Source organism: Oscarella lobularis, chromosome 1, assembly GCF_947507565.1.
Source record: "Oscarella lobularis chromosome 1, ooOscLobu1.1, whole genome shotgun sequence".
NCBI lineage: Eukaryota > Metazoa > Porifera > Homoscleromorpha > Homosclerophorida > Oscarellidae > Oscarella > Oscarella lobularis.
The window spans coordinates 6,257,841-6,282,868 of NC_089175.1; the positions used below are offsets into that span (position 1 = coordinate 6,257,841).

General features: G+C 46.2%; 9 protein-coding genes and 1 pseudogene across 16 annotated transcripts; all 10 read right to left on the reverse strand.

Moving 5' to 3' along the window:
- Window positions 1-16: 16 nt before the first annotated feature.
- On the reverse strand, window positions 17-4,871 carry LOC136189564 (putative D-threonate 4-phosphate dehydrogenase). Of its 7 annotated transcripts, none has more exons than XM_065977680.1 (17): window positions 4,525-4,871; window positions 4,406-4,471; window positions 4,303-4,344; window positions 4,128-4,248; window positions 3,922-4,075; window positions 3,665-3,874; window positions 3,540-3,616; window positions 3,275-3,479; window positions 2,817-3,219; window positions 2,612-2,767; window positions 2,510-2,566; window positions 2,149-2,451; window positions 1,979-2,089; window positions 1,834-1,928; window positions 1,686-1,751; window positions 1,565-1,617; window positions 1,468-1,486 (listed from the first exon to the last, which is right to left on the reverse strand). In XM_065977680.1, the coding sequence occupies exons 8-13, from the start codon at window positions 3,382-3,384 to the stop codon at window positions 2,030-2,032; spliced, it is 1,089 nt and encodes a 362-aa protein (XP_065833752.1). In that variant the 5' UTR covers window positions 3,385-3,479; window positions 3,540-3,616; window positions 3,665-3,874; window positions 3,922-4,075; window positions 4,128-4,248; window positions 4,303-4,344; window positions 4,406-4,471; window positions 4,525-4,871; the 3' UTR covers window positions 1,468-1,486; window positions 1,565-1,617; window positions 1,686-1,751; window positions 1,834-1,928; window positions 1,979-2,029. The 7 variants fall into 7 exon arrangements, with proteins under 7 accessions (XP_065834111.1, XP_065834028.1, XP_065833752.1 ...); XM_065977605.1 differs by having other exon boundaries at window positions 1,471-1,486; window positions 1,565-1,627; XM_065977809.1 differs by having other exon boundaries at window positions 1,471-1,486; window positions 1,565-1,627; window positions 1,686-1,767.
- Window positions 4,872-4,980: 109 nt separating this feature from the next.
- On the reverse strand, window positions 4,981-8,250 carry LOC136189039 (protein jagged-1-like). Its single transcript, XM_065976909.1, has 12 exons — window positions 8,088-8,250; window positions 7,544-7,828; window positions 7,166-7,478; window positions 7,046-7,106; window positions 6,933-6,991; window positions 6,797-6,868; window positions 6,634-6,747; window positions 6,459-6,572; window positions 6,288-6,398; window positions 5,902-6,225; window positions 5,727-5,840; window positions 4,981-5,675 (listed from the first exon to the last, which is right to left on the reverse strand). The coding sequence occupies exons 1-12, from the start codon at window positions 8,139-8,141 to the stop codon at window positions 5,068-5,070; spliced, it is 2,229 nt and encodes a 742-aa protein (XP_065832981.1). The 5' UTR covers window positions 8,142-8,250; the 3' UTR covers window positions 4,981-5,067.
- Window positions 8,251-8,500: 250 nt separating this feature from the next.
- On the reverse strand, window positions 8,501-11,775 carry LOC136189134 (protein jagged-1-like). The gene is made up of 12 exons (XM_065977022.1): window positions 11,645-11,775; window positions 11,189-11,461; window positions 10,817-11,135; window positions 10,696-10,756; window positions 10,579-10,640; window positions 10,455-10,526; window positions 10,283-10,396; window positions 10,116-10,229; window positions 9,947-10,057; window positions 9,567-9,896; window positions 9,353-9,508; window positions 8,501-9,277 (listed from the first exon to the last, which is right to left on the reverse strand). The coding sequence occupies exons 1-12, from the start codon at window positions 11,711-11,713 to the stop codon at window positions 8,730-8,732; spliced, it is 2,229 nt and encodes a 742-aa protein (XP_065833094.1). The 5' UTR covers window positions 11,714-11,775; the 3' UTR covers window positions 8,501-8,729.
- Window positions 11,776-12,282: 507 nt separating this feature from the next.
- Window positions 12,283-14,080, reverse strand: LOC136190348 (methionine adenosyltransferase 2 subunit beta-like). The gene is given in 8 exon segments (XM_065978515.1): window positions 12,283-12,638; window positions 12,640-12,681; window positions 12,729-12,760; window positions 12,763-13,318; window positions 13,502-13,538; window positions 13,591-13,605; window positions 13,660-13,694; window positions 13,759-14,080. Coding segments are annotated over 4 exon segments (501 nt in total). The 5' UTR covers window positions 12,848-13,318; window positions 13,502-13,538; window positions 13,591-13,605; window positions 13,660-13,694; window positions 13,759-14,080; the 3' UTR covers window positions 12,283-12,296.
- A 41-nt stretch (window positions 14,081-14,121) lies between these two features.
- LOC136196193 (arginine--tRNA ligase, cytoplasmic-like) lies at window positions 14,122-17,510 on the reverse strand (annotated as a pseudogene).
- A 107-nt stretch (window positions 17,511-17,617) lies between these two features.
- Window positions 17,618-18,843, reverse strand: LOC136191364 (uncharacterized). The gene is made up of 4 exons (XM_065979720.1): window positions 18,265-18,843; window positions 18,096-18,206; window positions 17,802-17,946; window positions 17,618-17,754 (listed from the first exon to the last, which is right to left on the reverse strand). The coding sequence occupies exons 1-4, from the start codon at window positions 18,299-18,301 to the stop codon at window positions 17,742-17,744; spliced, it is 306 nt and encodes a 101-aa protein (XP_065835792.1). The 5' UTR covers window positions 18,302-18,843; the 3' UTR covers window positions 17,618-17,741.
- Window positions 18,838-21,751, reverse strand: LOC136191120 (slit homolog 3 protein-like). 2 transcript variants are annotated; one of them, XM_065979445.1, is made up of 17 exons: window positions 21,475-21,751; window positions 21,338-21,412; window positions 21,189-21,275; window positions 21,064-21,132; window positions 20,934-21,011; window positions 20,806-20,883; window positions 20,667-20,756; window positions 20,462-20,613; window positions 20,236-20,406; window positions 19,904-20,048; window positions 19,776-19,853; window positions 19,647-19,721; window positions 19,512-19,580; window positions 19,377-19,454; window positions 19,246-19,323; window positions 19,083-19,178; window positions 18,838-19,026 (listed from the first exon to the last, which is right to left on the reverse strand). In XM_065979445.1, the coding sequence occupies exons 1-17, from the start codon at window positions 21,714-21,716 to the stop codon at window positions 18,852-18,854; spliced, it is 1,836 nt and encodes a 611-aa protein (XP_065835517.1). In that variant the 5' UTR covers window positions 21,717-21,751; the 3' UTR covers window positions 18,838-18,851. The 2 variants fall into 2 exon arrangements, with proteins under 2 accessions (XP_065835517.1, XP_065835587.1); XM_065979515.1 differs by lacking the exon at window positions 20,236-20,406.
- On the reverse strand, window positions 21,643-23,327 carry LOC136196293 (4-hydroxythreonine-4-phosphate dehydrogenase-like; the record flags this gene model as incomplete). Its single annotated transcript, XM_065985854.1, has 10 exons — window positions 21,643-21,677; window positions 21,758-21,821; window positions 21,880-21,951; window positions 22,007-22,100; window positions 22,145-22,265; window positions 22,325-22,627; window positions 22,686-22,742; window positions 22,798-22,922; window positions 22,991-23,011; window positions 23,048-23,327. Coding segments are annotated over 7 exons (996 nt in total), but the record flags the coding sequence as incomplete, so codon positions are not given.
- On the reverse strand, window positions 23,293-24,939 carry LOC136191262 (uncharacterized). The gene is made up of 9 exons (XM_065979620.1): window positions 24,731-24,939; window positions 24,609-24,674; window positions 24,502-24,543; window positions 24,328-24,450; window positions 24,124-24,276; window positions 23,867-24,076; window positions 23,737-23,814; window positions 23,454-23,676; window positions 23,293-23,398 (listed from the first exon to the last, which is right to left on the reverse strand). The coding sequence occupies exons 4-8, from the start codon at window positions 24,340-24,342 to the stop codon at window positions 23,563-23,565; spliced, it is 570 nt and encodes a 189-aa protein (XP_065835692.1). The 5' UTR covers window positions 24,343-24,450; window positions 24,502-24,543; window positions 24,609-24,674; window positions 24,731-24,939; the 3' UTR covers window positions 23,293-23,398; window positions 23,454-23,562.
- On the reverse strand, window positions 24,373-25,015 carry LOC136196387 (D-threonate kinase-like). Its single transcript, XM_065985951.1, has 4 exons — window positions 24,731-25,015; window positions 24,609-24,674; window positions 24,502-24,543; window positions 24,373-24,447 (listed from the first exon to the last, which is right to left on the reverse strand). The coding sequence occupies exons 1-4, from the start codon at window positions 25,013-25,015 to the stop codon at window positions 24,373-24,375; spliced, it is 468 nt and encodes a 155-aa protein (XP_065842023.1).
- Between the last annotated feature and the right edge of the window lie 13 nt (window positions 25,016-25,028).

The window sequence follows — 25,028 nt, forward strand, 5'->3', positions numbered from 1 at the left end:
AATTGTTGATACTAGTAATTGCCATAATTAATTATGTACTGCTGTAATCTTTTTGCGGATCGTTGCCATCGGTAATTGGAATCGTTTCTTGGACAGCAGGTGAAAATTGCCATTTGGTCTTGTATTTCCAAATAAGAAATATTGCTACTGCTATTAACACAGCACTCAGCGGCATACTAATACCTAACGGCAATTGAAGATCTACTAAAAAAATCAGGGGTAACAACAAGCAGTGCAATTAGTGCGTACACATGCAAATTACTTACGTTTACTGCAATTATTATTTTTGCAATAATCTGCGACTGCCTTGCTATCACGTGAGCACAAGAGGCCGTTTGATTGCACACATGAACCAATGTAATCACACATCCAAAATAAATTGCAGTCGCAAAAAATATTATTCCCGACTGACAGACAACTACCAAAGAGAAAATGTTACTAATTAAACATATTTATACTGGTACAGTATTACAATGATGGCGGCGAGGAGAGAGCTGCGTGACACGCGTCACTGATGCCCGAATCAGAGTCAATTTGCCGAATTCCATTGTTTTCCAAATTCCTATATGCATGTAAAAAGTCAACTATTTTGGTAAATCGGTTTAATTAACCTACACAGCCTTTAGAACCCCACTTCCAAACTTCAGAGATTCCGCAGGAATAACTGACAAATTTCGATTTTCTGATAAGTCTCTGTTGGACTACCCGTTATAATAATTACGCTCATTAGATTCGGTCTTACAAGTACGCAAGGCGTCCCATGTGAGCAAACTTGTTCAATCCCAAACCGGACGAAGAAATGTCGTTGGCACCAAGACAGCTGTAACGTAGAGAGTCTGCATCACTCTGCATTTACGCGACGTTAGTTTTACATTTCAGAGAGGAAAGTACAATGTTCCAAGCCACTTGGTACAGAAGTCAGTCTGTTTCTTTGCAGGTCTCTACAAAAATAGGCCACGCGTCAAAGGCAAACCGAACCGCGCTTATAACTACGTACAGACGATCCAGACTTCGTCGACCGCTTTTACACAAGTCATAGAACACGTCAGGAGCGATGTTTGTCACGCCACTGCTTGTGATCTCTCTAAATATGAAGATATATGCAGGCATTGGCCATTTCCTATCTATCTTCCGCGGTGAACGCACAAAGTTCCCAACTGCGTTAGTGGTAAAAAGGAAGCCGACGATGTGATACGATTTATCTGACTGTTCGTGATTCTCCTAGATACAGAGACAAGGAGAATGAGATCTATAAATAGATATGATGTGCTTTTCCTCACAGGGTTTTGTACGAGGAAGGATTGGTCAGTTCCTCGAAGTTCGGCACATAGGTCAAGTTCGTGCAATAAATCGAGGCCAATTTCACGCTGCAATTGCAGTTCGCAAGCTGAGGACAGTCGTCGACGCCTTCCATCGTCGAATAAACAGCGCTGGCTGAGCACACTTCGACTCCCGATGACCAGCAAGAATTGAGACATTGAGCGGTCTGCGTGAGCAATGCAAAAACAAGAAAGAAGAGCGCCATCGTCTAGTGTTATGCGCGCACACGTAGGCTCAGCAGCACCTGATGTCGCCTGATGCCGGCCTTCGCCCACACAACGGCTGGTAAGAGCCCGACTATAATAAACTGATGATATTATCATACACACAATTCAAGTGGAATTAAAATAATTAAAAAGCCTTACCACATAAATATGTAAAATCCTTTCATCAATTATATTTGGGAATGTTTTGGCACAAAGGCGGAGAAACTAGAAGAGAGCTCAGCTAAAAAACTGTAATTCTGGGAGCTCCTCATACAACAAAAAAAGATAACAATTTCAATGGACCTACCAAACTTATTTGAGCCTCTTTCTCGCCATGTCAGAGCCCAGTCTCAACGCCTTCAAAAAGATTCTCGCAATTCGCTATTCCTCGACCAGCTATGTCTGTGGACAACCACAAAATGTTAGCGTGCATATGAGTCAAGCCAGCTTACCAAAAGCGGTTCCGTGATCAACCGACGTTCTTATGATGGGAAGACCCAACGTCACATTGACCGTGTCTTCAGCTTAGCCGGAATGTGACCCTGATCGTGATACATAGCCACCTGCAAGAAACTTCAATAATTTAAACGCTAATTCTCCCCCCTAGCCAGCCTTCTTTTACCACAACATCGTAGTCCCCTCGGACGACTTTGCCAAATAGGGTATCAGCCGGAAATGGCCCGGTAACATTCCATCCCTTGGCACGACACTCGGCGACAGCCGGCTCAATCACTCTTGGCTCTTCGTCACCGAAAAGACCACCGTCTCCCGCATGCGGATTGAGACCGGCGACGGCTATCTTAGGATCAGCCACGTCACTGGCAACGAAGAAGTCACGAGACAGCTCGATCGTCTCAATAATTCGCTCTTTGGTGAGCTTCTTGGGCACGTCTTTGTAGCTGCAATGACCCGTTGCATGAACCACCTAAGAAAAAACCCTTAACATAGCAGCACCAAGACTGATCGCGCTTCGCACATCGTACCTTAAAATTACCGGAAGCAAGCATTAGTCGCGACGTCTTAGCACCCGAGTACTTTGCCTATGCAGGCTACTACATAAGTGACTGCATATAACTAAGGCTTACCAGTAGTTCCGTGTGACCAGCAAACTTGTATCCCCCTAGATTCATTGCCTCCTTATTCAAGGGTGCGGTCACTATAGCGTCGACGACGCCGGCCATGGCGAGTTGCACGGCAAATATGACCCATTCTGCAGCAAAGCGACCGGCTTCCGGCATAACCTTTAGACAGAGAACGTTAGAATTTAAATTGGGACTTTTCTCTCTTTACTTCTCCTAGCGTGAACGTCGTCTCGCCTTCAACCTGAAGCGGATTCCACACGAGAACTGACGACTTGTTCTCTGGCCAATTCAGTCGCCGCCACTTCTTTCCGTCTTTTTCGTACGTCTCTGCAACGACGATCGTAATCTCGGATAGTCCAGTGCAAAACGTCGCGGCCTTTTTCAGCGAGTCCGGATCGCCCAGAACGAGAATGCGACACCAGTTCGAGACGCGAGGCAACGCTAAGGCCTTGACTATGATCTCTGGTCCGATTCCGCACGGATCGCCCATCGTCAGTGCAACGACAGGCTTTGACGAAAGCTGAGGGTCTCTCAGCACAGATATCGACGTAGACAAGACCGATTCCGAGCACAGTCCCCCAGGTTTAATGACAAAAGAATCCAATTCACCTCTTCAGAAAAGTTATTGGCTAATAATCTGTGCTAGCAACTTGACCTCTCACTTACCCTGTCACTCGTTCAATGTACTCTTCAAAACGAAGCAAGTCGACTGAGAGAGATTGCAGCAGAGATACTGCAGGCGATCCGCCAGTTACAATCAATGCATGAAAACGCATTGATAACTGGTCGTCTCTGTACAGTTTCTCTGCATGCCTGAAGGTTGAAAAGCATCAAAGACTGTTCTCGCCGCCTGAACTAGAGTGTCCAAAACCTGCATGGCACATAATAGAGTGTTTGACGTTTCTCTGATATGCTTCTCAAGTGCACGTACTTCTTCTCTTGTTTCGACTTTCAACGACAGCAAAATAACCGCTGGTTTTGAGTACTGTCTGGAACGTTCAGTAATCCCTATTAAATCTTAATTATGTATGTAATTATATTTGGGGTTTGATTGACCTTCACCGGATCCAATTCCACACTTAGAACGCTTCTTTCAGTTTTGAGCAGATGACCAATTTGACGTTCAGTAACAGAATGCTGACTTCCCTGTGCAATTAATATACTGCTGCTCGACGCCGAACGAGCAGACGCGTTCTGCGACGATGGTCGTTGCTGCAGAGTAGATGAACGGAGAGAAAACGCTCTAGGAACTTCTCTAGAAAGTCCCTACTAAAAATATATAGATAAATACTGAACAACGTAACGGCACTCACAGCAGAACCACAAAAGAGGACACTCGTCGAGTTTTTCTTGCATCTTGGCTGCAGTCTGCGCAATTGTATACAGCTGCTCCTGCGACGTAGCATGACACGCGTAGACCGTCTTCCTCTTTTCGTCAAGTGACTTCATGACGTGATCGAGGACGGACTAAAGCGAAGTGTGAGCAGAAGACAAAGAAGAGACAACACTTAGTGGAAACCTCAATTCCCTGCATCACTTTCTCTAGTGGAATGTGTTCGATTCTCCATCCAGATTGGCATCCAAGTAAGCTCAAGAACAGAACTCGACTTCACATCAATATTGCAAAGAGACACAGGGACCTAATAGAAAATATTCACGAAAGTCGATGACATTGAACCCCTCTAGAGTCTCACTCCGTTTAGAAGGTGATAGCCACCAACGGTAATTCTTCCAGCCTATACAAACGTTGGATTGAATATTTAGAAAATTTATTAGTTAATTAATTAAAAGTCATACCTCCGGTAGAGCTGGAGCAAAGAAGCATACGTCAAAATGACGACCGTTCATCAGACACTCCAATTCCTAAAAGTATTTCGACGACAAGAACAAAACAACAGTATCGTATCTGAACGTACTAGAGCGACGTTGCCTCGCAACGTGGAATCGATCTTCTTGTAGCAGACGTTCGCATCGACATTCGACGTGAGTTCGATCGCCTTTCAAAGACTCGCGATCGCTTCCTCTTTGTCGGCCGTTCGAGAGTCGGTGTCGAGAACTAGAGCGTCACTGCATGTCGAATCGAGCTCCCGGCGTTTATTCGACTGGACAACGATCTCGGTGCAGAGACCTCGACGAAAGAACTCGGCGCCGGAGTCGGATGCGCCGCTCAGGTCGTCTGCAAACATCAAAATCGCGCATTGTTTCATTTCGGATGTCCGGGGAAGCTCACACACACAACAGAAGCCCGTAAACTGTTGTGTAAACACTAAAATTTCTCTCTCTTTTCTCTCTCTCTCTCTCTCTCTCTCTCTCTCTCTCTCTCTCTCTCTCTAAAGACAAAAAGAACCGACATGCAAAATCTGAACTGGTGCTGAAGTAAAGTGAAGTGTGCAATGACATAAAAAGGTGATCAACATCGGGCAAAACAAATCGCTGTACAAAAATGTACACATCTTCTTCTAAGGGCATTTCGTGTACCTATCACCATCGTCGACGCCACCCTTGACGTCAGGCTCGAGATAATCATCCTGAGAGGCCACGGGCCCTCCATTGGCTCCAAGCGGCGGCGCATCGTAGGTAGGATTGGCCAGAGAGACAGCACCCCCATCTTCCCTCGCCGTCGCCGCGGCAGGGGGAGCGGCGATCGCGCCCGTGTCCGTCTCGGCGTTATTCGTGTACAGAATCGTCGCCCCGTAACCCGGGTTGGGCGCACGATATCGCCACGCCGTGCCGGACATGTCCTCGTACGCAGACGACGGCGGCGGTAGAGGCATGGCGCCGATGACGTCATAAAAAGGTTCGTCGTCGATGTTTTTCATTTTGGCGGCGACGCGTTCTTCGTCGACCGCCACTTGGCACGCCGACATCGACATCGACATCGCCATCGACGAATTGTTATTTTGAGTTGCCGGCGGCGGTACTATGATGATCGATCTCTGCTTCGATCGACGACGCAGGAAGACGAGTAGGACTATTATGATGATGATGAGGAGAATGAATCCGGCGGCGACTCCGATGTAGAGACCGAGATTTGAACTATTCTTTTCGTCTGTGCTGCCTGCAGGATCTAAATGGAAGACGTATAGATTGCTGTGGTTGGGCGCTCTCTTGCCTCTACCTCCAATGCACTCTGCTGGACATTCTTCCGTCTCACAACTGTATGATCCCACCGTATTATGGCACACTTCATCCGAACCGCACGGCGATTCTTCCTGCTCACATTCGTCGATGTCTTAACGAGGGCCGAAGAAGAAACGTATTTATTGCGTCTTTGCTTTCGTTATTGAACTCACCGCTGCACACGTTTTTTTCTACCTCTTTGTTCCATACCCCGTTTTCAAGACAACTTAGGATCATAGGACTTGTCGGCTGCATACTATATCCGTCTTGACAGGTGATCTGCGCCGTCGTGCCAACCCATCGGCTATCATTCGAAAAAGACACTTTCGTCGAACTGGGCAAATAGTCAAGGTGATTGCACTGAATCAGACTGCATGGGTGACCGTCGCCGGCGTTTGTATAGCCGGGTTTACACGAACACAAGTAATCGCCTGAGGTATTATTGCACACCGTATTGACACCGCAGTCGTTTAGACCATCTGCACACTCGTCGACGTCTAAAAAATTATATATACACATACATACATATACATGTAATAAATTGGTCAACATGACTTGCCTGTATCGCAGAGATCGCCCGTGTATCCGGATTGACACGTGCAGGAGAAGGAATTTACGAAATCAGAGCAATGCCCATGAAGACAAGGATTCCCTGAACACTCGTCGATATCTTTATAGACAAAAAACAAATTTAACTTATACACTCATTGTATCATACGCAATTTCTCACCTGTAGAGCAAAACTGTCCGGTGTAGCCAGGCTGACAATCGCACGTAAATCCGTCAGCACGATTGCGACATGTGGCACTGTTCAAACAAGGATTGCTTCGACACCGATTCATATCTACGAAATCAATATTTATTTTTTGAGTGAGAGAAGTCTGAAGCAAGAGTCTCCCTCATACCAACGTTGCAAGTCGATCCGATGAAGTCCGACGGACATGCGCAGCTGAAGCTGTTCGGAATAACAGAACACGTCCCCCCATTCTGACAAGGATGATCATCGCATCCCGACCCACCTGAACAAAAAGATTTATAATTATAGGACTAATAGCATCACTAATTCACTTTGGTCGCACAGAGGTCCCAACCAATGGGACCGGCAAACGCAGTCATTCCCGTTAACGCAAACACCGTGTTCTATAAGAAGAAACGAACACCCACGTCAACAGAGAGTGCAAAGAGTAATAACGGACGCGCTCACTGCATCCGCTCTTCTCCACGCACTCCGAACACGTATTCCCTTTCCAACCAGGATCACAACTGGCAAAGGCATCATTACTCAAGAGAACTTCATCAAATCGACAGACGTCTTACGTGCATTGCCCAGGCTTCGTACAAGAGCCGTGGTCCTTACTACAACCGGTCTTGCAAATAGCTATAAGAAGAGAAAAAAAAGGCGTTTTTTCTCATAAGACGGAAGAAAGATATGAATACGAGTTTTGCATTGAGGAGCTCCCGTCCATTCGCTCATGCACTTCCGCTGGCCCGTCGTACGATCGCACGTATAGTGCCCAGTTGCGTCAGAGTCTTGCGGCACGCAGAGCACCGAACAGTCGCCGTAGTAATTCGCGTCGCACTGAACGCGCCATTTCAGCGAGAGCGTCTTGCTATACTTTCCCTTTATCGTCAACGAACTCCACGCGCTCGAAACGCCCGCGTGGGCAATGCCCGGTCGCAAGACGTCGACAAGATCGTCCCTGTTAATTGAATCGTCGTCCCATATAGTTAATTTTAAACTAAACGAATTCTAAAAAAATATTAATTAATTAATTAATAAGTAAATTAATTAATGAAATTTTTTCTCGTGCTTACCTTCCAGGCTCCGCTAAAACCGAACAAAAATGGATTGTCAAGTTTATTTTTGAGTGCGTTTTTTCCAATTGAGAAGGTAACGCTGTCGTCGAACTCGCCCGTCGTGCGCGTCCCAATGCACGTATTGTCATTGCTCGCATTATAGTCGCGATAGCAGACGACGACAAAGTTATCGCAGTCGTTTCTACAGCCCCGCGAGAAGATTGAATCGCAACATAGCCCTTTGAAGTCTTTGCTCGCCGAATGTCTGTATTGGTCGAATTGGATTTCCAGCGTGCCGTCGCCCTGAAAAAGATATAATAATAAAGTCGCGTGACCGCTTTCTTGCCAATTTGCGGCTCGTGGGATCACATCCGGTTTTCTGTAGGGCGGATGAGCGTGGGAGACTCGGAGATAAAGAGGCTTCTGTTTTCAACTTTCTAGAGTGCTACTACACTGTATGTGGTTTTACGCGATCCACGGGCGATCGATCGCGAGGATGGGCGACGTTAGGACTTAGGACGGACTTGGGTGTCCGATTCCGTTGTTCTTCCTTTTGTCTCACCTGCGCGGTGTGGAAGAACGACGACAACAGGAGGATGACAGCGACGACAAGCATTGTCTTTTCCCCGAGCAGCGAAGAAATTTCGAAGAGCAAGCGTCAGATCACGCTCCGTAACCAAGCGTCGGATGACCGTCGAATGAACGTAAAGTAGCTACGCCAGCTACGCCCATGCGGAAGGCGCGCGTTACTACCTACTGGTTCTTACCCTACCCTGACCAATTGCACCACAGGAAACCAAGACGCTAGAAGAGAATCGTCTCTAGGATCCATGATTTGACGTGCAGTGAGCAAAAGCAGATGAAGGTACAGTAAGAGCAGCAAGTTCCTGCCATACTAAACGGCGTGACTGCACTCTCAGCAGAACCGCAAAAAATGGGCACTGTCCCTGGGCAAGAAAGAAGTGGAAACCTCCATGAAGCGAAAACCTCATCATCACTCGACCTACCCTTCCAGAACAAGCTGCTATTGCCTAACAATTTCGATGCAGGGACTCGGACAAAAAAAAACGACATGCAAATTCTGAACTGAAAACTGCGTGGGCTGACGTGATCAACATTGGGAAATGTACTACACCAGTAGACCATCTTCCTCTAATCGCATTTCGTGTACCTTCTTCATAAACGAGCGTACGACCAACATACGTTAGACGAGCTGGACATCAACGCCGCCGCCACCCTTGACGTCAGGCAAGACATACTGATCCTCAGAGGCCGGCCGATCCTTTAAATTTTCCGCAGCGGCGACGCCCGTTTCAGCCAGCGAATTCTCCGCTCCGTTCGCGTCATTGGCGTACAGAACAGACCCATAAGCCAAATTGCGAGCGTCGAATGCCACGGCCGACATATCCTCGTACGTTGGGGGTGGCGAACGGTCACCGATGGCGTCATAAAAGGGGTCATGTTTCCTTTCGGCGTTGACGTGTTCTTTGTTGACGTGTTCTTTGTCGACCGCCGCTTGGCACGCCGACATCGTCATCGCCATTGACGACGACGACGACGACGACGACGGCTTTTCATATTGAGTTGGTGGGGGCGGTACTATGGTGATTGATTCCCGTTTAGATCGGCGACGTACGACGAGGAGGATGACTATTATGATGACGATGAGGAGGAAGACTCCGACGGCGACTCCGACGTACAGACCGATATTTGAAGAATTATTCTTTTCGTCGATGACGCTTCCAGGAGTCCCTAAATAAAGCAATTTAAAAAAATATGACGGCTTAGATGGCTGGGTTGTCTTGATTATAGCATCTGTGCCTCTACCTTCACCGCATTCCGCTGTATCGCCGTCCGAACATGGAGAAATCGTCGTCGGCGCTTGCGTCCATTTCTCCGTCTCGCATATGTACGATCCCACCGTATTACGGCACACTTCACCAAGAAAGCACGGCGGTGGAAATAACTGACATTCGTCAATATCTTACCGAGGAGAAAAAGAGCATTTGTTACGTCTTTGTTTTTTTGTTATCAATCTCACCGCTGCATATGTTTGCATTGACCTCACCGTCCCATTCCCCGTCGTCAAGACAACGTAGGCTCCAAAGACTTCCAGGCTGCATTTTATATCCGCCTCGACAGATGATATGCGCCGTCGTGCCAACCCATCGGTTATCGTTTGAAAACGTCACTCTTGCCGCGGAAGCAGCGAGCAAACTGTCGAGGTTCTTGCACTGAATCCGGGTGCACGAGCGACCGTCGCCTGTGTCTGCATAGCCAGGTTGGCATGGACACAAGTATCCACGTACTGTATTCTGGCACACCGTATTGGCACCGCAGTTGTTTAGACCAGATGCACACTCGTCAGAGTCTGAAAAATGACATGTACATACATATAATAAAGCGGTCTATATGACTTGCCTGCATCGCAGCGACGGCCCGTATATCCGTAATGGCACCGGCAGGAAAAGGCATTTACGAGATCAGAGCAAATCCCATAAACGCAAGGATTACTCAGACACTCGTTGATCTCTTTATGAACAAATAACAAATTTAACTTATACACTCGTTGTGTGTTTCTTTTTCTTGCCTGTAGAGCAAAAGTGTCCTGTGTAGCCAGGCCGACATTTGCACTCAAATCCGTTGGGCAGATTTTGACATGTGGCACCGTGCATACAAGGATTGCTTTGACACAGGTTCATATCTAATTATTTACTGTACTTCAGATTGAGACACGTAATTGTTTCTCGCTCATACCAACGGTGCATGTCGATCCGGTGAAGCCTGATGGACAATCGCAGCTGAAGCCGTTTGAAATGACGGAGCACGTTCCTCCATTCTCACAAGGACGACTGTTGCATGCAGACCCATCTGAACAGAGAGGGATATTCATTATACATGTAGAAAGAAAAGCACCACTAATTCTCACCTTGGTCGCACAGGGGTCCGAACCAGGGTGGCTGGCATATGCAGTCGTTCCCGCTTTGACAAAAGCCGTGTTCTATAAGAAAAATTCTATCAAAGGAGAATGCAAAAGTCACAATGACACTCACTGCATCCGCTCTTTGGCACGCAAATATTTGAACATGTACTCCCTGTCCAACCAGGATCACAACTGGCAAAAGCAGTATCATTACACAAGAGAGAAACTTCAGTAATAGACGTCTTACATGCATTCTCCAGGCCTTGTACAAGAGCCGTGTAGCTTACTACACCCCGTCTTGCAAATAGCTATAAAGAGGAGCAGAATATCGTTTTTTACTTGTAAGACGGAAGAGGAATTTTCAATACGAGTTCTGCACTGAGGAGCTCCCGTCCATCCGGCCAAGCACAAACGCTGTCCTGTCTGAGGATCGCAGGTGTAGTGGCCCAAAAGAAAGAAGTCTTGCGGCTTGCAGTACACCGAACAGTTGCCGTAGTAATACGTATTGCATCGAACGCGCCATTGAAGCGAGAGAGTCTTGCCGTATTTTCCATATAGCGTCACCAACGAGCTCCAGTTGCTCGGGACGCTCGCGTGAGCAATTCCCAATCGCAAGACGTCGACAAGATCGTCCTTAAAGGGCGGCGAGTCGTCGTCCCAGATGGTAATTTTCAAACTAAAGGAATTCTACAAATTCGTAAAGTAAGCATTGAAAATATGGAGAAGTTTTTCTCGTTTACTTTCCAGGCATCAAAACCGAACGAAAAAGGATTGTCGAGATGTGACTTCGGGAAGGTAATATCGTCGTTGTTGTAGAAGTAGTCCGTCGTGCGGTTCCCATCCGTGCACGCATTGTCATCGCTCGGATTATAGTCGCGATAGCAGACGACAAAATAGTTATCGCAGCTGCCGACACAGCCAAAGGGGAAAATATCATCGCAACAGGAACCTGTGTAGTGTTTGCCATCCGGATTTTTGTATTCGATGAATTTAATTTCCAGCGTACCGCCGCTCTGTAAAAGATAAAATGAAGTCGGAGCGCATGATCGCGTCAATCCGATTTTGCATGGAACGCACTATCATGCGGTGTCCGTCTGTGTATAGGGCAGATGAGACTGGGAGACGTATAAAGAGTCTATCTAGTTCGGGCGAGGTTGAGGTTGTGTGTCTGATTCCCTTGTTCTTTTTTGTCTCACCGGGAAGAGAAACGACAGCGCCGTGTGGAAGAGCGACGACAACAGGAGGATGACAGCGACGACGAGCATTGTCTTTTCCCCGAGCAGTGAGGAAATTCTGAAGAGCAAGCGCCAGATAACGCTCCGACTTCCGTACTAGTCCGTCGCCAAGCGTTGGACGACCTATTATATCCCTGACTTAACGAACTTACCTAACTACGCCCATGCATTACCAAATTTGCCTCCAGGAAAAATGTTTTAGAGAATGTGGCTTCTAAAACACGGTTTTCCGGAAGCGTGCGTGGCTTCCAATCGACGGCTTTCCTTGATTTGTTATCAGCAACGTGGCGTGATAGTGAGCAAGTATGTAAGCGAAGCTCTACTCGCTCACAAGCAAAGTGGTCTGGTTTGAACGTAGCAGCATGGCACTGAGCTCAAAAAAGCAGCGGCGACGGCATAGAAGCATTCTATTTTGACATGTCTTCATCGTACTTCGCTTCTGCTGAACAAGGAGTCTCCGCCAGCGCGGCGACGTTCTTGGCCGACATTTACATCTATAGTCATAAGAAACGATCAAGCAATAATAGCCTGCTAAAGTTACGACCTCTCCAACTTGTGGATTGCTAACTACAGGAATGTGCACGACAGACTGGCGTGGTTACCAGAGGAACTGCTACGTCATAACTTGACAAACCAGGTCGTACAGAACAGGCACGCGTAGAACGATTGCCGACGGATCGTGTCGCTGAGCGGCTCGTTCACTGGCGAGCTTCGATATGCCGTATTTGTTGAGCGGGTTCGGTTCGTCCGTAGGCGCGTACGGCGGACGCGTGCCGTCGAATACGTAGTCGGTGCTCAGGTAGATTGTGCTCGTGCGTGGAGCGTGTTTTGCCGCTAGTGTTGTTGTCGCGTCGACGTTGATGTGTGTCGTTTCCGTTTCGTTGCGTTCGACGACGTCCGGACGTCGTTCTGCTGCCGAGTGGACGATTATCGACGGGGAGAAGTCGTCTAGGAGACGATTCGTCGACGTTTTCGTCGCGAAGGTCCACTTTTCGGAGCTGTGAGGAACATTTTCGGGGTGCGGAATGGTTTCGCGAGGGTTTACCGAGCCCGTAGCGCGTGAGAATGCAGTGCCAGCACTTCCCAGCCATTCGATTCAAATTGACGAAGGAGAGAACGGCCGAGAAGGCCAGAAGCACCCGTAATGAAAACCTTCTTCGACATCTCTCGAGTTGTGATCACGTGTTATCTGCCAATAACTTGAATTCATACTTGTCACATAAAAGAGTTCAGCAGCCAGAAGTTAAATATAAAGCACCATACAAATATTTTTCTATAAAAAGACTGGAGACAATGTGCGTTCTATGGGGAAAAATGAAAAAGAAACAAATACCGTAAGGTAAGACGCTTGCTACGAAACATTCGCTTTGTATTCGGCTTCAATGTTGTCTCTGTGAACGCCGCACTTTTCACAAGCTTGAATAAGAGCAGTTACCGTTGCCTTTCGACCGCGTTCTGCTACCCAATCCTCTATGACCATCATAGCCCGGACGAGATTTTCATCAGACTTTTCTTTGTACTGTGATATGGCATTGGTTTTTCGTTCCAAAAAGACCACGAGCTTCTGCCATTTCGCTTCTACTAGGCTCGCGACGACTTGAATGAGAGAAGGGTTGATCTCCTTAGGAAGCACGCCTGCGAAATACATAAAAGAGAATGATAAGATAATGCAAGAGAGAAACTACATCCACACAAGTTTGTACGTTTGCCTAAACTTTATCATCGTCTTTTGTAGGCGAGAAAAAAAGCCAGGCCAGACTCTACTGCAGCCCTGATGCTAAAAATATCGGGATATAGAGTGCCTAGTACACTGCCTACCTGCCCATTTTGAGTTGTGGCTGCCGCTGGCTATGCCCTAAACTAATATTTGAAGTCGTCTACACATTTTTATCCTGGTCGAGCCAAACCTTCTTCGAGTCAACCTAAATACAGTATCTTGTCAACTAAATGCGCCACTGGGTATACTGAGTCTTTACATCGACGCCGGTGGTATTATTGACGGCTTCTCCTACTAAATTGCCGGAAAAAAAGTGCTGATAATTACTGAATGTTATACACTCCAAAGGCTCACTAACCGGGACTGGCTTGAAGTACACTCAAAACAGTTTCTCCTCCGTCGACCTCTCGAAGCGCTTGGCAGAAACTGCCATACGCTGGTTTCGGTGTCTTCTTCAGAAGGGCGATCACGTCCCTCGCGGCTTCAGTATCGCCGTCGTTTTTCCTCCTTCTGCGGACGCTCTCATAGTTTTCGTCGGTTAGAAGGTTCTTTGCCTGAAGTTTATCAAGCAGGGGCCCACTAAGAAGGCCGCTGAGAAGTTGTACAACGTCGGCCTGCGCACGTTGAAGGGTTTTCCACCCAGGATCGGCCATGAAAGCAGATACGGGAGGTCACAAAGCTGTGACCAGAGATGGACATCTATCATTCATTACATCCAGGCATAGACGTTTTATATCTAATCAAAATATACTACAATAAGAGAACCACCCAAAAAACTCGGAAGAAGACTGCTTTTGATTCCGTGATAGCAAGCGCAGCTAAAAACTTATTTTCAAAAGTACAGCACCGCTGCCTTTGTTAAAAACAAACATAAAAAAAGATGCACCGTGTTGTTTCTACTCGACTTTTTGAACTACTCTCTGCAGAGAACTAGAACACAAGTAAGTGCACATGTGAATACTTTGTCTGAATCAATATATACCCTTTATTGATTTTCTGAGCCATTTTTATCCACTCTGGCGCTGACGCTTCCTTGCTGTTGCTACCGGATTTCTCGTGAATAACCATAGCTTTTGGTTGGGGCTTAGCCTGGGACTCGGCGCGTTCGTTGAATGATACAATTAAGACTCTCCTTGCTCGTCTTTTTCTTTGCAGCCATCGCTACTAAAGCTGCCGTAGAACCAATGTCTGGCTGACTGGTTTTCTTCTTATAAGGAAGAGTAGCACGTACTGCTGCGTATGCCCTCAGACTTGATAGATTGTCTCTTCCGCAGCTCCTGCAGCCTAAAAAACAAACGTCAATCAGAACAGCAGTCAATAAGATAACTTAAGAATTCCAATAACAGAAAAACAGAGATTGAACCACCGTGAAACCTCTGAATAATGGTCCCACTGAAAGAGATTACTACTGGTTATAGAAATCCCGTCTAACTGCCTGCAGCTGCCCCTCACAAAATTAGAAATACCATCTGGTTTCTCGCCAACTGGATTGCTGTGGTAGTTCCTTTTCTTTAGGACTTTCTGTGGGCGTTTCTTGCTTCGTGGGACTCACTGGTACGGACTGGTCCTAAAGAACAGAATAAAGACAGCTACGTCCAGTAAATTAGAAAACAACCGCGGTCTCTTGTTCCTCGGCAACGGCTCTTTCTGGACTAGCAAACCGTGCACCCAACTGACGCACAAAAGAGGCGTGGACGCGGGCGTAGCGACATTCTTTGACGCATCCGTAGGCGACTGCTTGCTGAGCCGCTAGCTTCCATCTCCTCCGCAGTCAATTCCTACGTAATCAAAGTTTCCCTCACTACGACTAGAGAAACCAAAGCCCTTATAATTCACCTTATCTCTGCCCTTGTCCAACAATTTCAGCCTAGCTCGTCTCAAACGTACCCTCGTTGAGCAAATCGACGAGACGCACGGTGTCGCCAGATCGAGTCTTGAATTTTTTTCTATTGGAAATCACGTGATCAGAAAACATAATTATTCATTGACTACACTCACTTGTCTGCCAAATCCAACGTGATCGATCCGAGTGTGTCCCGGGTTGTAATAGCCGGCAACTCGCGCGGCGGAGAATATCAGGCGAAAATGATGCCCCTATATATAGATTAGAGTATAGAAAAAAATATCTTTTCTCTAAACCCTCTGTCTCCTGAACCTGGCCAGAATCAACGACGTAGATGAGCCAGTCGCCCTTTTCGTCGTGAACGCGCTGTCTTAACGCCGCCATATCCGACGTCGTACGTGAATCCGCCGTCTGATTTTGCAATCGTTAACAGAACGGTATCCGCGGGAACGAACAGCACCGTTCGTCCGTCTTCGGCAACGGCAATACCTAAAAGGCCAAATGGTATACATACATGTATAATAATCATTGGACTTTTTGAACCTTTATCTTTGAGTTCTTCCACTAGTCCGGGCATCATTGGCTGATAGAACGATTCGCCGCGCTCCTTGATCTTCATGTCTAGCCTTTCGTATATGAGAGCAAACTCTGCATATGAGAAAGAATCGTTCAACGAAAAGTCTTTGCTTAGTCGAGGCCAAATATGAACCTTTTCGCGATACGTCACAGATCAAATTCCACGCTTTCTTCACGTTCGCGTCGCCCTTCTGCAGCAAGACCACGTCTGCATAAGCTCTCTTCTTGAATTCCTCGTCATCGTCAAAGCGTTTTTTTGACTTCTACACGGAAACATTGTGATCATCAAACTTATCAGGGGGCTTCTGTCAAAAATGCCTTGTAGAATTTTTGCAGATCTCCAATTGGCGGCGAAACCGTCGCGTAATTGGGAAACTGGTCTTTCAGATGAGCAATCAGCATTCCAAATTGAGTCCCCCAATCGCGAACATGATTCAACCTGAAGCAAACAATCAATCAATCAATCTCTTTTTGCTATGACAACGCGTAATGACAAAAACCTCAGCACGTCGTGACCGAGATACTCGAGCATTCGACAGATGGATTCTCCAATGATCGTCGATCGCAGATGCCTGACGTGCATCTCCATGGCAATGTTCGGCGAAGAGAAGTCGACGACGGCACGAACTCGACGGGCGGCGGTTCAACGCCGTTCTGAATAAGCTGCGAGACTCGGCCGGAAACGAATGACTTGCTAACGTGAAGATTGATGAAACCGCGGGACTGCGAATCGACGTCTTAGAGAGAAAAACATATAGGATATATGGTACGTATACTTGACATCGGGTCGCTTACGCTTTCAATCACGTCGTTCGAAGGAAGACAGTCGACTATTTGATTAGCAATGTCTTTGGGAGAGAGATCTCTTCCAAAGCATCGAAGCATCTAAAAGAGAGAAAGAGTAAAACTAATCCTTTTCCCCTTCCCTTACTTTGCTCATTCCCATTGCGCTGTTGCACTGATAGTCGGCGTCCATTTTCGCAATGACGACCGACACGGGCGCCTTTGCCAGCGTCGGATAGGCCGTTCGAATTGCCGTGCGACAGAGCGACGTCACGCACGAGAGAACCGTTTCCGTGCGATCCATGCCGCGAGCTTTCTCTTCAGCTATGCTCTAAGGAAGAGAAAGCTAAGACACCCCATAACAAAAAGACTATAGCAGCGATCTCTGCTTCGTATGTTTGAAATTCAGATTAGATGAATGCTATTGGAAGTACAGTACACCATCTGTTAGTCTCACTGTCAGATACTCGCTGTGACAATCAGACGAATTCCTTTTCCCTAATTCGTTTTACAAAAGGAAGATGTGAGTGTGTGCGTGCATGCGTACGTGTGTGTGTTGGGGAGACCCGGCTTGTTCTATTTTCTTTTACCCCCTACTACTGTTGTTGTAGTTCAGCAAAATAGCTCCTCCCCTCCTCCCACTTTTCGTACCCTTTTCAGATGCTGCCTTTGGTATTCGAGCTTGGCGTTGCGTGTGCGAAGTTCGTCGATCGTTTGGGCGACTGCGTTTGACCGTCGAGCGCCCTTTCGATCTCTTCTATTTGCGAGCGAAGTTGGCGAACGATTCTCTTCTAAAACCCAAGACCGTTCGTCAGAAGGAGAACGTTAGAACGGCTTCTTCGGCGCGTTCGATGAAGGGAGCGAGATCGGTAGCCATACGAACGGAAGAAAGAACGAAGAACACGAGGCGAGTCGCACCCGGATTGAGAGACAACACCCGTACGTGGTGGTATGTATGTGCATAACAACTTCCTTTTAGAATACGCTTGCATCAATAGCCGAAATGTTGCACCACTGCTTTTGGCTATTAGATAGATAATCACTCTACAAAGCACGTCGCTAAAAAATAAAACTAGTATGTCAAATAGTTATTGAAAAATCGTCTGCGTTCATATTCTCCTTCTTCTTCCCCTTTGGGCTTATAATGCGTCACTGAATAACGTAAATTTTAGCACATACAATCAATTTCACATTCATACCTTCTTTCTGAAAAAATTGACGTATCACCACCGGATGAAGCATAAAGGGCGCGTGGATCGACGTCACTTGAACGATTCCCATCAGCTGTAACAGCTGAATCCAATGCAACGTTGCTGCCAATCTGAGGTGCGGAGCCAAGATTTTCTGAAAAAGACCAAACTCCATCAGCTACGGTTTGAATAACCCTCTTTTCAGTTTTCTAGCAAGGTCCCAAGTTCCGGAACTACGGCTCGAATAATCAGAAAATCATTTAGGTTTCGATACTGTGCGTGTGCGTGCCCCACAAAACACACCAGGCACGGTCGATGAGCTAGGAGAAATGACAGCTTCGGTTTGAGAATCGTCTGAACACTGAACAGGAGCCGAACGTTTCTCATCAGCAATTACACCCAACTCCTTCAATCCTAGACACAAACACAATCGAACCTCGCATCAACAGTATCAATCTATTTCAAGCAATACTTTTCTTGACGGCACGACACGCTGTCTTGATTCCCATTTGGATCCCAGTCTCGCGGCTCAGAACTAAAGGTGGCACGTACTTTCCACGGTGAATGTTTCATTGAAATCGTCCTTATTGACGCCGTACAGTAGGGGAAAGACGCGTTGGCTGCCCTTATTGGCGAACTTCGTGAAGAGAACGTCGAGAACGGTGTCGGCGTGTTTGACGCCGGTGTCTGTTCCGTCGGTCGTTTGTGAAGCCGAAGTGAGGAAGCTCGGCGTGACCAGCCAAACGCAGCAGTCCACCGATTTCATCAGCGTAGTCCTTTCCGTTGATCCCCAGTCCAATTCGGAGTAAGGAGTCACTTCTGCGAAGAGTTTGAGCTGCTTGCGTAGATAGAATTCCGCCCCTGCCGGATCGTCCTCGTTGTCTGCGACGCTGTGCAGTAGGAGAACTTTTGTTCTTCCTGTTTAAAGTCGCTTTCGAGTCGTTCGGCAGTAGCTTTACCTGCCATCGTGGAAACACTGGAAAGTTGTCGGTAGAAGTTCCCGAATGTGAAATGTATACAGAGGCATCTCACGGCCGAGACAGAACTCGCCGAATCAAGCTAGTTGATAGAAATAACGTTCATTTCACAAAACGTAATAATGTCTGTCGTTTTGCCACTCGCTGCTATGCAGTGAGACAGCGGAAAGTCGACATCCGTGCAGGTGTCCAGATAATTGCAAATCCACAGCAAATTGTTGTTGCATCTAAGAGGATAGTTTCCACGAGACAAATATCTGCACAAGAACGATTATGCATATCCAGACAAATTGCGCACAGAAAAACGACTGACACTGTCACTCTTTTCCCTGATGTCTTGGCATTTTCACAAGCTCCGCTTATTCCGGAGAAAATGTCAATGGATTGTAATTGACAAAAGTTAAGATTTCTAAAAATGGGATTTGAGTTACTAATTAACAGCCAAATATGTTGCAAGCAAAACAGCAGATGCTCACATAAAAATAAGATCTCCACTGTTGACTTCAAGACTAAATTGCCCCAAGAATATGAGTTCTTCATTCTCTGACAAGTCCCTAGAAAATTGGTACGTACCACAGTGCATGGAGAGAAAGGACCAGTACCGTACAAGTATCGAAGACGTCGCATTGTTGAAAACCTTTTGATTCCCAAGCCACTGGGGCTAATTGAATTGTTCCTAAACTCTCTATCGTAAACGAAGCGCAAAATAATCAATCACGGTCAGCCTTGAAGTAGAACCAACACGCTTGTTAATTCAACACAACTAGAAATTCCTGAAGGAATCTCTTTCAGTCCATTGCTTTGCATTGACCTAAACCGTTTAATAATAATTTTATAAAGAAACACTGTGAGCCTAAATCTTTTTTAAAAGTCTCACAGAACAGAAAGTAAAGGAATTTTGCAGACATCCGAAAAGTAAGAGATACTCAATATCTCGTTATTCTCGATGATTCTACAGAACATTGTTTCAAGTCAGCATACCGGTATGCTTGACAGGTACACATACAAGTTAGTCAATGCTCTGAGGTAAGAAAGTGGGGTCACCGAAAAATCGATATCTCCCAAGAAGCTGTCGCGAATGACTCTACAACAACATAGTTAAATTGCAAATTAGTATTAAAATTGAGAGCTTACAGAATCCGAAAGTTTTCTATTAAGCTATCATTCACAAACGATCGAAAATCAGGAACCTTGGTAAGCTGACTGCAGAAGATTTGGCCGTAATCTTCGTTCATAGAGCATCCTCCCAATGATCGTGCGGTGTAGCACGACAAAACGACTACAAAAAGAGCGATCTTTGTCATGAAGGAATCACATGAGCACTTTTTCTAGCACGTGAGCGTGGTAGACTACATTTAGTGCACAGGAACAGTACGAACAGTCGAAGACACATAAAAACAAAAACACAGAATAAAAATTTAGGTGCAGTACTAAAAATTGATTTCATAATTAATTAAATTATTTACTGGCATTGTCTCTACTGCCGTAATCGCTAATAATTTTGTTATGATACACAATTGAACTCGTTTCTGAAGCTCGCCTTGTTTTCCATATCCAAAAAAGGAATGGTATTAACGCTATTAGTATTAGAACACCCAGCGAAATACCTATACCTAACCCTAACTGTAATCCAAGGTCTACGTAAAAGATAAGATGTAACATCATGCATGATAGTGTGTATAAACTACTTACTTTTACTGCAGTTGTCATTTTTGCAATAATCTGAGACTGCCTTGCTATCACTTGAGCACACAAAGCCGTTTGATTGCACACATGAACCAATGTAATCACAAATCCAAAACAAACTGCAGTCGCAGAAAATATTATTCCCGACCGACAGACAACTACCAACAGAGAGAAATGTTACTATAATTGAGCATATTTATACGTGCATTACAATGATGGCGGCGAGGAAATATCTGCGTGACATACGTCACTGATGCCCGAATCAGAGTCAATTCGCCGAATTCCATTGTTTTCCAAATTCCTATATGCATGTAAAAGGGTAAATAATTTGGAAAATTGGTTTAACCTACACAGCCTTAAGAACCCCACTACCAAACTTCAGAGATTCCGCAGGAATAATTGACAAATTTCGATTTTCCGACAAGTCTCTGTTGGACTACCGGTTTATAATAATTACGCTCATTAGATTCTGTCTTACAAGTACGCAAGGCGTCCCATGTGAGCAAACTTGTTCAATCCCAAACCGGATGAAGAAATGTCGTTGGCACCAAGACAGCTGTAACGTAGAGAGTCTGCATCACTCTGCATTAACGCGACGTTAGTTTTACATTTCAGAGAAGAAAGTACAATGTTCCAAGCCACTTGGTACAGAAGTCAGTCTGTTTCTTTGCAGGTCTCTACAAAAATAGGCCACGCGTCAAAGGCAAACCGAACCGCGCTTATAACTACGTACAGACGATCCAGACTTCGTCGACCGCTTTTACACAAGTCATAGAACACGTCAGGAGCGATGTTTGTCACGCCACTGCTTGTGATCTCTCTAAATATGAAGATATACGTAGGCGTTGGCCATTTCCTATCTATCTTCCGCGGTGTACGCACAAAGTTCCCAACTGCGTTAGTGGTAAAAAGGAAGCCGACGATGTGATACGATTTATCTGACTGTTCGTGATTCGCCTAGATACAGAGACAAGAAGAATGCATTCGATCTATATTTAGATATGATGACTTTTCCTCACAGGGTTTTGTACGAGGAAGGATTGGCCAGTTCCTCGAAATTCGGCACATAGGTCAAGTTCGTGCAATAAATCGAGGCCAATTTCACGCTGCAATTGCAGTTCGCCAGCTCAGGGCAGTCGTCGACTTCCATCGTCCAATAAACAGCGCTGGCTGAGCACACTTCGACTCCCGATGACCAGCAAGAATTGAGACATTGAGCGGTCTGCGTGAGAAATGCAAGAACAAGAAAGAACAGCACCATCGTTTAGTGTTGATTATGCGCACACGTAAGCTCGGCAGCACCTGATGTCGCCTGATGCCGGCCTTCGCCCACGCAACGGCTGATGATAAGATGATAAGAGCACGACTATGAAAATAAACTGATGATATCGAACTCATACACACACAATTCAAGTAGCATTTACCCAAACGCCTACATGAATATGTAAAATCCTGCTCGTCGAATTTAGAAACAAGAAGAGAGCTCAGCTAAAAAACTGTACTTCTAACTTACTTGGGTGCTCCTCATACCAATTTCAATCATGGACCTACCAAACTTATTTGAGCCTCTTTCTCGCCATGTCAGAGCCCAGTCTCAACGCCTTCAAAAGATTCTCGCTATTCGGCATTCCTCGACCAGCTATGTCTGTGACAACCACGAGATGTTAGCGTGCATACAAGCCAGCTTACCAAAAGCGGTTCCGTGATCAACCGACGTTCTTATGATGGGAAGACCCAACGTCACATTGACCGTGTCTTCAAAACCGATCAGCTTAGCCGGAATGTGACCCTGATCGTGATACATAGCCACCTGCGAGAAACGTCAATAATTTAAACGCTAATTCTCCCCCCTAGCCAGCCTTCTTTTACCACAACATCGTAGTCCCCTCGGACGACTTTGCCAAATAGGGTATCAGCCGGAAATGACCCGGTAACATTCCATCCCTTGGCGCGACACTCGGCGACAGCCGGCTCAATCACTCTCGGCTCTTCGTCACCGAAAAGACGACCGTCTCTCGCGTGCGGATTGAGACCGACGACGGCTATCTTAGGATCAGCCACGTCACTGTCAACAAAGAAGTCATGAGCCAGCTCGATCGTCTCAATAATTCTTTCTTTGGTGAGCTTCGTGGGCACGTCTTTGTAGCTGCAATGACCCGTTGCATGAACTACCTAAGAAAAAAACCTCACATAGCAGCACCAAGACTGATCTTGCTCCGTCACGTTGTACCTTAAAGTTACCAGAAGCAAGCATTAGTCGCGACGTCTTAGCACCCGAGTACTTTGCCTATGTAGGTTCAGGCTACTACATAAGTGACTGTATATAACTAATTAGGGCTTACCAGTAGTTCCGTGTGATCAGCAAACTTGTATCCCTCTAGATTCATTGTCTCCTTATTCAAGGGTGCGGTCACTATAGCGTCGACGACGCCGGCCATGGCCAGTTGCACGGCAAATATGACCCATTCTGCAGCAAAGCGACCATTAGACAGAGAACGTTAGAATTTAATTAAATTGGGGCTTTTCTCTCTTTACTTCTCCTAGCGTGAACGTCGTCTCTCCTTCAACCTGAAGTGGATTCCACGCGAGAACTGACGACTTGTTCTCTGGCCAATTCAATCGCGGCCACTTCTTTCCGTCTTTTTCGTACGTCTCTGCGACGACGATCGTAATCCTCGGATAGTCCACTGCAGAACGTTGTGGCCTTTTTCAGCGAGTCCGGATCGCCCAGGACGAGAATGCGACACCAGTGCGAGACGCGAGGCAACGCTAAGGCCTTGACTATGATCTCTGGTCCGATTCCGCACGGATCGCCCATCGTCAGTGCAACGACAGGCTTTGACGAAAGCTGATGGTCTCTCAGCACAGATATTGACGTAGACAAGAACGATTCCTAGCAGTCCCCCAGGTTTAATGACAACGGGAAAAGAATCCAATTCACCTCTTCAGAAAAGTTATTGGCTAATAATCTGTGCTAGCAACTTGACCTCTCACTTACCCTGTCACTCGACAAAGAGCTGCGTATGGTTCAATGTACTCTTCAAAACGAAGCAAGTCGACTGAGAGAGATTGCAGCAGAGATGCTGCAGTCGATCCGCCAGTTACAATCAATGCATGAAAACGCATTGATAACTGGTCGTCTCTGTACAGTTTCTCTGCATGCCTGAAGGTTGAAAAGCATCAAAGACTGTTCTCGCCGCCTGAACTAGAGTGTCCAAAACCTGCATGGCACATAATAGAGTGTTTGACGTTTCTCTGATATGCTTCTCAAGTGCACGTACCTCTTCTCTTGTTTCGACTTTCAACAACAGCAAAATAACCGCTGGTTTTTGAGTACTGTCTGGAACGTTCAGTAATCCCTATTAAATCTTAATTATGTATGTATGTAATTATATTTGGGGTTTGATTGACCTTCACCGGATCCAATTCCACACTTAGAACGCTTCTTTCAGTTTTGAGCAGATGACCAATTTGACGTTCAGTAACAGAATGTCGACTTCCCTGTACAATTAATATACTGTTGCTCGACGCCGAACGAGCAGACGCGTTCTGCGATGATGGTCGTTGCTGCAGAGTAGATGAACGGAGAGAAAACGCTCTAGGAACTTCTCTAGCAAGTCCCTACCAAAAATATATAGATAAATACTAAACAACGTAACAGCACTCACAGCAGAACCACAAAGGAGGACACTCGTCGAGTTTTCTTGCATCTTGGCTGCAGTCTGCGCAATTGTATACAGCTGCTCCTGCGACGTAGCATCACACGCGTAGACCGTCTTCCTCTTTTCGTCAAGTGACTTGGTGACGTAATCGAGGACGGACTAAAGCGAAGTGTGAGCAGAAGACAAAGAAAGACAACACTTAGTGGAAACCTCCATTCTCTGCATCACTTTCTCTAGTGGAATGTGCTCGATCTTTCATCCAGATTGGCATCCAAGTAGCTCAAGAACAGAACTCGACTTCACATCAATATTGCAAAGAGATACAGGGACCTACTAGAAAATATTCACAAAAGTCGATGACATTGAACTCCTCTAGAGTCTCACTCCATTTAGAAGATGATAGCCACCAACGGTAATTCTTCCAGCCTATACACACACACATTTGATTGAATATTTAGAAAATTTATTAGTTAATTAATTAAAAGTCATACCTCCGGTAGAGCTGGAGCAAAGAAGCATACGTCAAAATTACGACCGTTCATCAGACACTCCAATTCCTAAAAGTATTTCGACGTCGACAAGAACAAGACAACGGTATCGTATTTGAACGTACTAGAGCGACGCTGCCTCGCAACGTGGAATCGATCTTCTTGTAGCAGACGTTCGCATCGACGTTCGACGTGAGTTCGATCGCCTTTCGAAGACGCGCGATCGCTTCCTCTTTGTCGAGAGTCGCGGTGTCGAGAACTAGAGCGTTATTGCACGTCGAATCGAGCTCCTGGCGTTCATTCGACTGGAGAACGATCTCGGTGCAGAGACCTCGACGAAAGAACTCGGCGCCGGAGTCGGATGCGCCGCTCAGGTCGTCTGCAAACATCAAAATCGCGCATTGTTTCATTTCGGATGTCCGG

What these genes read in the sequence shown, in the direction of transcription:
- LOC136189039 (XM_065976909.1), bottom strand. Translation starts at nt 8,141, where the DNA reads ATGCTTGTCGTCGCTGTCATCCTCCTGTTGTCGTCGTTCTTCCACACC. An exon ending in GGGACCTCTGTGCGACCAAA is followed by an intron (nt 6,748 to 6,796) that starts GTGAATTAGTGA and finishes CTTTTTGTTCAG; the next exon opens with GTGGGTCGGGATGCGATGAT. An exon ending in AGAAAAAAACGTGTGCAGCG is followed by an intron (nt 5,841 to 5,901) that starts GTGAGTTCAATA and finishes GCCCTCGTTAAG; the next exon opens with ACATCGACGAATGTGAGCAG.
- LOC136191120 (XM_065979445.1), bottom strand. Translation starts at nt 21,716, where the DNA reads ATGGTGCTGTTCTTTCTTGTTCTTGCATTTCTCACGCAGACCGCTCAA. An exon ending in CGACGAAGTCTGGATCGTCT is followed by an intron (nt 21,133 to 21,188) that starts GTACGTAGTTAT and finishes CTATTTTTGTAG; the next exon opens with AGACCTGCAAAGAAACAGAC. An exon ending in TGTACTTTCTTCTCTGAAAT is followed by an intron (nt 21,012 to 21,063) that starts GTAAAACTAACG and finishes TCTACGTTACAG; the next exon opens with CTGTCTTGGTGCCAACGACA.
- LOC136191262 (XM_065979620.1), bottom strand. An exon ending in TGGAATTGGATCCGGTGAAG is followed by an intron (nt 23,815 to 23,866) that starts GTCAATCAAACC and finishes AAGATTTAATAG; the next exon opens with GGATTACTGAACGTTCCAGA. An exon ending in AAGTCGAAACAAGAGAAGAG is followed by an intron (nt 23,677 to 23,736) that starts GTACGTGCACTT and finishes TGTGCCATGCAG; the next exon opens with GTTTTGGACACTCTAGTTCA.
- LOC136196387 (XM_065985951.1), bottom strand. Translation starts at nt 25,015, where the DNA reads ATGAAACAATGCGCGATTTTGATGTTTGCAGACGACCTGAGCGGCGCA. An exon ending in TGCGAGGCAGCGTCGCTCTA is followed by an intron (nt 24,675 to 24,730) that starts GTACGTTCAAAT and finishes AAATACTTTTAG; the next exon opens with GAATTGGAGTGTCTGATGAA. An exon ending in TTGCTCCAGCTCTACCGGAG is followed by an intron (nt 24,544 to 24,608) that starts GTATGACTTTTA and finishes GTGTGTGTATAG; the next exon opens with GCTGGAAGAATTACCGTTGG.
- LOC136189134 (XM_065977022.1), bottom strand. Translation starts at nt 11,713, where the DNA reads ATGCTCGTCGTCGCTGTCATCCTCCTGTTGTCGTCGCTCTTCCACACG. An exon ending in GGGCCGTCGCTGCGATGCAG is followed by an intron (nt 9,897 to 9,946) that starts GCAAGTCATATA and finishes GTCATTTTTCAG; the next exon opens with ACTCTGACGAGTGTGCATCT. An exon ending in CAATGCAAACATATGCAGCG is followed by an intron (nt 9,509 to 9,566) that starts GTGAGATTGATA and finishes CTCCTCGGTAAG; the next exon opens with ATATTGACGAATGTCAGTTA.
- LOC136191364 (XM_065979720.1), bottom strand. Translation starts at nt 18,301, where the DNA reads ATGGGAATCAAGACAGCGTGTCGTGCCGTCAAGAAAA. An exon ending in GTGTCGTGCCGTCAAGAAAA is followed by an intron (nt 18,207 to 18,264) that starts GTATTGCTTGAA and finishes GTTTGTGTCTAG; the next exon opens with GATTGAAGGAGTTGGGTGTA. An exon ending in TAGCTCATCGACCGTGCCTG is followed by an intron (nt 17,947 to 18,095) that starts GTGTGTTTTGTG and finishes GGTCTTTTTCAG; the next exon opens with AAAATCTTGGCTCCGCACCT.
- LOC136189564 (XM_065977680.1), bottom strand. Translation starts at nt 3,384, where the DNA reads ATGCGTTTTCATGCATTGATTGTAACTGGCGGATCGCCTGCAGTATCT. An exon ending in TACATTGAACGAGTGACAGG is followed by an intron (nt 3,220 to 3,274) that starts GTAAGTGAGAGG and finishes ACTTTTCTGAAG; the next exon opens with AGGTGAATTGGATTCTTTTG. An exon ending in CTGGTCACACGGAACTACTG is followed by an intron (nt 2,567 to 2,611) that starts GTAAGCCTTAGT and finishes TAGCCTGCATAG; the next exon opens with GCAAAGTACTCGGGTGCTAA.